This window comes from Brassica napus, chromosome A8, assembly GCF_020379485.1.
Source record: "Brassica napus cultivar Da-Ae chromosome A8, Da-Ae, whole genome shotgun sequence".
NCBI lineage: Eukaryota > Viridiplantae > Streptophyta > Magnoliopsida > Brassicales > Brassicaceae > Brassica > Brassica napus.
Window position 1 is genome coordinate 10,012,101 of NC_063441.1, and position 7,628 is coordinate 10,019,728.

General features: G+C 32.9%; 1 protein-coding gene across 1 annotated transcript; it reads left to right on the top strand.

The window, feature by feature from the left end:
• The first annotated feature begins 3,691 nt into the window (after positions 1–3,691).
• LOC106358783 (putative F-box/LRR-repeat protein At4g15060) lies at positions 3,692–7,393 on the top strand. The gene is given in 4 exon segments (XM_022690715.2): positions 3,692–4,923; positions 5,015–5,155; positions 5,244–5,355; positions 5,358–7,393. Coding segments are annotated over 4 exon segments (1,338 nt in total). The 5' UTR covers positions 3,692–4,020; the 3' UTR covers positions 5,540–7,393.
• The last annotated feature ends 235 nt before the right edge of the window (positions 7,394–7,628 follow it).

Sequence of the window (7,628 nt, forward strand, 5' to 3'; positions counted from 1 at the left end):
AATATCAAACCAATCTCGGACATAACCCATAGCTCCATCGTAGCCAAGTAGATTCTTCCTGCAATATTTTGGGTTTAACCGTAGATCTCGATTTCTCATCAATGTCACACATACCGGAAAGAAAAAAAATACATGAAATATATATACAATAAAGAGATAATTATATTTAGGGTTTATAACTATTACTTGCAGCACAAGTAACTGGATAAAGGGCACTTCACCTCACGACATGGCTCACGGTTGATGATGGTGGCTCCGTCGGAAAGGGTGTGTGGCTGATGACATGTCTGTGAGCTTCGGTTGTTCTTAACTCACGGTGGTGAAGAGCAATGACAGATCGCATCTCTTTGGACAGCCACCTTCCTCTTGGCACACGACTGAACAACACGACGACAAGAGTGGCGATAGAATCATGGACTCCGCAGTGACAGCGCAGCTTTCCGGTGGACTGTGATAACTCTGACGTCGAGCGATTGTAGTGAGAAGAGCGGTTGATGATTGAGACAAGAGATGGTGACGATCACAACACTCTTCTCCATATTGGTACAGTTACAACGTCAAATAAAAAGAAGAACATAAGTAAAAAGAAGTAGACAAAAGAAGGAATAAGAGAGAGGTATACAATTGGAGAGATCGAAGAAGGAGAGGGGATGGGAAATGTGGCACATGTTTTAGAGAAAGAGGTACTTACGTCAATATAAATACCTACACGGCTTGAGAAGGATTAAATAATTGGTTTGGGTTCTAAAATTAATTAATTGAACCAAACAAACCGGATTTAGAAAAGAAACACCGGGTCAGGTCGTTACAATTTTGATTTGTCCCAATCAAAAGTCTGATCGCCAATGTCCACATGAGACGGATTAAAGACTACCTAAAGATGTTAATAACTTTAAATTTAAACATCTTGGTACTAAAAAAATCTTCAAATGTTAATAACTTTAGATTTAAACAAATAACAATTATCAAATTGAAAATATTTTAATAAAAAATACGGAAACAATTCCCGCAGCCTAGCGCGGGTGTTTACCTAGTATGGAGTAATAAGATATTCCTTACTCAACTATGGAGTGAGAGATTTGAAGCATCAATGAAACGCATGCACTTTGTACATAACTAGCTAGAGATACAAAGTGATTTAATTGGGTTAACCTTCTATACTGATGTGCGAATTTACAAGGACTAATTTTGACAGGTCTCTTTGGAGTCTTTTTACCCCTCTCTTCTGAGTCAGTTGCATCTGGATCTACAGTCTAGGGAACAATTCCAGGGTCGAAATGAGGAATAATTACTTCATCCTGCAACGAAAGTAAAGAGTATCAAGTTGAAGCTACATGATATTGATGTATTTAGAGTTCGTGGAAAAGCAAATGGTACCTGATAATCAACAAACACTCTCGGAGGAGTGCACCAAGCCCCCTTGTATGGTAGACGGAGGGAGTTTCCACCACTAAAGCCGGTCGTGGCAGATCCAGAGGGAGATTACATGTCAGGCATTTCTCATCATTCGAAGCTCCAGCTGGCGCCTCACTCATTGCTCTTTAGGTTGTAATGGCCTTAATTATGGGTATCACACAGAAAAAAATAATAATTGACAAGGCTTAGAACATGTATCAGCCAACTTACAAACAAAATTGAGGACATAAATTATATACAATAACACATCGCTTTTTACAAGTGATGAGACTAGTAGCAGAAGAAAGAAACAAACAAGCTAAAGAAACAAAACACACCAAATGAGGAATGAGACATAAGTACGGTACCTAACCTAAACCCGACTAGCAAGACAGAAGGAGAAACGAAATGGTCGCACTTTATTACAGCTCGCACTAAGATTCCTTGTTAAGGACTCACGGGCTTGGTAGAAATTGGTAGGGCTTGCCAAAGCCTGGCTCCTCCTAACCGCAGAAGCCAAAGAAAACAAACCAAGGGATAGCAAAATAAACTAAAGCCACCGAACACGTACCTGAACTTATATGATATCTTCTTGAATTTGTAAAAAACATTTTTCTGAATTTAGCAATGTCTTCATAAATGTGTAAATCAATTTATTGAATGTAACTTGTTTGTATATTTTGGAAGTTCTTCATAAATGTGTATGACATTTTTGTGAATTTAATTTATATGAATATTAAAAAGAATATTATTTAATGTATAATATATTTTGAAAATTTACAAAGATCCTTTTATATATGTATAATATCTTTATAAAATTTAGATATCAAATTCATGAAGGTCTTTAAAAAAACTTTAGGAAGCCGTTATGCATATTTAAAAATTGTTAATAATTTAAATTCAGTAATGTATTCATAAATATTTATATTCATAGCGGTTATTAGTTGTTGTATTTTAATAGATTTGAAAATTCTAACTAAATCTAGTGTAATTGGTTCTGTGATTTTCAAATCTGTATTCAAATCATGTGTTATTGGTTTAATGATTCATAAATTCTATATCAAATCAAGTGTTATTCAATCGTACGGATTTACGAATATATTTGAATGGATTTGTTTAGATTTTTTAGTTAAAAATACAAAGACTCAAATCCGAGGAAAAACCTCTCAGATTTGTATATTTTACTTGAATTTATAAATACTATATGGATTTCTAAATCAATCATAATATATAAAACAATAACACCTCAGAAAGTTTTCATGAATTCACATTTAAGAATATACTTTTAAATACACATTTATGAAAAATTTCCAAAATTTTATGAAGATAATATATCCTTCTAAACTTTACAAAAGAAATATAAATTTGACTTGTTGAATACAGATCTTAAAATATAATTTAATAATTTAAATGATAATATGTGAATAATAAACTACGGAACTAAAGATCTATTTTTCATAATAATCTAGTGTCATTAATTTAAAAGAAACCTAATTTATTAATTTAGACTTTTATCTTTTCATCCCTCAAAATATTTAAGTTAAAGTATACCAAGGAAAATTTCCTTAATTTTAATAAGAATCTATACTATTATTTATGAAGTAATTTAACTTATTTGTCATGATTTTCATGATTTTAAGTAATTTTGCTTATTTGTCATGTTTTAATTAGGTTTAAGCTGAGTCATTAATTCATTAATAGTTTTTAGTTGAATCCATAATTTATTAATTTAAATAATATAACTATAAAATATGTAATTAGATATATAATTATTTTCATTTTGCTTATTTGTCATGTTTTCCATGATTTTAGTCAATTTTGCTTATTTTTCATGTTTTTATTTATGTTTTAGCTTAGTCACTCATTTATTAATAATTTTTAGCTGAATCACTAATTTATTAATTTAAAAAATATCTGTAATGAATTTTATATATAATTAAAAACTAATATTGATTTAATAATATTTAAATCTATATGTTATATTAAAATTCTTATTTTCTTATTTGTCATATTTTATTAGGTTTTAAGCTTTTATATAGGTCATTGACTTATCATTAGTTTATAACTGAGTATTTATTAATTTTCACAAAATCTATAATGAATTTTATATATAATAAAACACGCATTTTATTTATTTAATATTAAATTTATATGTTATATTAAATAATTAGATATTAAATAATTAGGTATAAACTAATATAATAAAATTGTGAAAATAGATTTAAAAATTAAGAGAATTCTTATATATATTGTGTTGCTATCTGAAAACAATATTTCTTATTATAAAATTAAAAAACTAAGATATCAAACAGTTTATAATTAAATATTAGTTTATAATGCTGATTTTTGGATTAATAAGATATAAAATAATAAGTATTCGTAAGATGATTATACCCGTATGTGCGGGCAAAACACCTAGTATATAATAATTGAAGGCCTAAATACATTTTCTGACCTAAATATATTACATCCGGCCCTGGTGAAGACGATTTTAAGATTTTTCTTCCGTTCCTCTATCTATTATATTAGTCTGCGTCTGCTCTTGCTTGTTGCCTATTCACCGGACAAAACCTAACTCTCGTATTCTCTGAACGATAAGAGAACCTTGGAGATCTTTTTGAAGATATGGACGACAAGATCAGTCAATTACCTGATGACTTGCTCTTGAAGGTACTAACGTTTCTTCCAACGAAAGTTGCCGTAAGCACAAGTATTTTATCTAAGCGATGGGAGTTTCTTTGGATGTGGTTGCCTAAACTTGAGTACGATGATAGCGAATACTCGCCGGGAGAACGCTACAAATTATACTCCTTTATTGATTTGAGTCTGCCATTACATAAAGCTCCAGTCATAGAAAGATTACGTCTCAACTTTGACATATACGGCAGATCATACCGAGCCTACAGTATCGAGAAGTTGGTTTTAATTGCAGTGACTAGATGCGTCCGTGAGTTAAGTGTCACACTTGTATCTATGCCTTATAAATTTACTAGATTACCGAGTAATTTGTTTACCTGTAAATCGCTGGTGATCTTGGAACTTACAGGCCCTATTTTCGTGAATGTTCCTCGTATGGTTTATCTCCCCTCCCTGAAATTTTTGATCCTTGGATGTATGGTCTACTCAAATGAAAAATCTCTTCACCAACTTCTTTCTCATTGCCCTGTTCTTGAGGATCTAGTTCTGGAACGTAATGATGAAGACAATAATAGTCCATTTACATTGAGTGTAATTGTCCCGTCCCTGCAGAGACTAACCCTGCAGAGACTAACCCTAAAGATATCTAGAGGATATCATTTTGAAGGGCTTGTGATAAACACTCCTTCTTTGATGTATTTCAAAATTCTGGATTATTTAGAAGAATATGCACGTGATGATAATAGTAATTACTCGTACTATTTTGAAGATACGCCTAAGTTGGAGGAGGCAGATATTGAATCGACATACCCTGATATCAACAAGTTTGTTAGATCGATCAGATCTGTTAAGAGGCTTTCATTATGCATTAGAGTCAATGCTGATGAGGAGGTAACAAGTTCCCATCTATCTATCTATCTACCTCATTTTAGAACACCAAACCAGGTTTTATTGATGCTGAAGCCTTTGTTATTATGTGCAGGCTTTATATCATGAGGGTATTGTATTTGACCAGCTTCAGCATCTAAAGCTATGTTCATGTGGTCCAAATTGGTCAAAATTACTTGTCCGGTTACTCAAAGATTCTCCTTTGTTACGAGACCTTGAGATCTATCTGAATGAAGTAAGTTTCTTCGATAGATCTATCCTTTTGGTGTTATAATTTACTGTAATATTTAAGACATAACTCTTTATTTTTTTTTCAATTTTAGGATCATACATCTTCTAGAGTGGATGCACCGGTTTCCTGGCAGAATCAACTGGATTGTGTGCCTACATGTTTATTGGCAAGTCTTGAAACTTTCAAGTGGACAGTGGTGTATGTGGATCACAAGAAGAGATAGATCTGGTGAAATATATCTTGAGAAATGCTCGGTGCTTAAAGGTTGCTAAAATCTTGTTTGGGCCATCGTTTTGTCAGCAAGAAGAGGAGAAACTTGAGATGGCAAAACAAGATTTGTCACTTTCTTTCAGAGGTTCAAAAACATGCCAGATCGTATTTGTTTGACGTATTTGATATGCATTTTATGTAGACATATATCTATATTCCTATTGCCAGATATTGTTTTTCCAACTTGGACAAATAGTATATGAATTTTGAAGAAACATTAAAGTTCTCCTTCCCTTATTCATCTTAAAAACTGATAAATTTTGTTTAAGATGATAAACTCATCTGTCCATCTGAGCATGCTTCTTAACACGGCTTTTGAACTGCCTAGATCTGCTCTTGTGCCTTGAGATAACTTATGTTCTCCCTTGCCCCTTGTCATATCTAAACCACGCTTGAACTGGATTTCAATCCTCTTGTTTGCTGAAAGCTCCCCTCCTCCGGGAATAATCTTTTGGTCTGCCGGGTTTATCTGCAACTCTTGAAATGCCAGCTGAAATTCGGGAACCATGTGACAACACATAAGCTGCTCCCAGCTTGAAGCATCGAAAAGAGTCTTCCAAGGGAAAAGAATAGTGTGGACAGACGCATCACAAGGATGTCAAGCATCGAGAAGGTTTTACTCATTGATAATTACGTCCATAAGAAAATAACGCTTAAAGAGTTCTTGAGGCACAGAACAAGGTACGAAGAGGAATCTGTTGGTGATTTCGATAATCAACCTGCATTGAAGTCTCCCTCGCCTTAAGCGAAGAAGATGGCACCTAGAAAGGAGAAAAAAAATGAACAGATATCAACATTTAGAGTTCAAGATTGTGAGAGAGACAACAATATCTTGTAACGTGGAGCAAAACTAAGTCAGAACTTTGCTGTTTGAATACAAAGGGTTTCTCTGTCGGCATGCTTTGATGATTCCGCAGATGTGCGGTTTCGCCAGCATCCAGCCTTATATATTTTGAAAAGGTGGACTAAAGATGCTGAGAGTGGTGCATTGGCTGGTGAAGGATCAAACATTCTTCTTATCGCATGGATCTCCCACATTGAGCATTGATGATAAGTTAGAAGCAAGACAGTTCTTCAATTTTGTCATCTCTGCTCACTGGGACACCGAGTTTCCATACGTCAACACTGTTCCCAGAAACTCCACCATCCACGATTTCTATGGCTTCCCTGATCCCATGTATAAGACTCTCCCTCTTCCTCTTTCTTACAAAGAAAAAACCCTAACCTTTGTCTGAACCTGATTCTAATATGGATAAGGTTCTGTCCTAAACCGTACCCATATAGCTGATCGTTGAAAAGATTCATCAATTTTCAATTTTGGGGTCAATTACATCAAAAGTTTCAATCTTTTTGGTCAACTGGATCAAAAGTCTCAATTTTTACATAATGGGTCAGTTTTGATTCTTGCAGCTGAAGTATAAAGCACCAGGAGCTAAATGAACTGGGGAAAAAGGTTAAAGAATTGCTAATGGGAGGAGGAGGAATGAAGCGTGTTGATGAAGATACAGAGAGAGGACTTGATTGTGGAGCTTGGCTGAAATGTTGTGTATAACTGACTAATTTGGGTTATGAGGCATTAGTCACAGAAGCATTTATGTAACATTTCACATTTGAAACACAAAATGTCGATGATGAATCTGGTCAGAAATCGATTAAGTGTGATTGGAAATTTCTGTTCTTAAGTTTAAAACGGACATTTATATTATAGATTTCTTAATATATACTTCTTCCATTTCATAATATATGGTTTTTCAAAATATATGATTGTTGAAATTTCTACGCTAATTTTAACTTTATTAAAAATTGTTCAACCAATTTTATTTTACAATATTTTTATGATTGTTGGATTATTTTTAATATATACTATGACTGATGTTTCCTTTTAAAGTATGTTTTTTAATCTTTGTGTTTTTAGGCATAATCTTTTTTTAAATATTTGTACTTTTAGGCATAACTTCTTCTTTTACATCAAAAAATTATCTTATATATTAAAACAGAAGTCACGACCTTGATTCATGTGTGATTTTTTTTAAAATGGACCTAATGGACCTATTACTAGAAAGTCATGTTACATTTATCATATTAATTGTTTTGTCATTTATTTTCAAATTAATGTCACCTAAAATCTCACATTATCAACTCATCTTTTATTAATCGTGATGATTTCTTTTTACTATATAAAAAATCAATGACATGTGTCTCATAG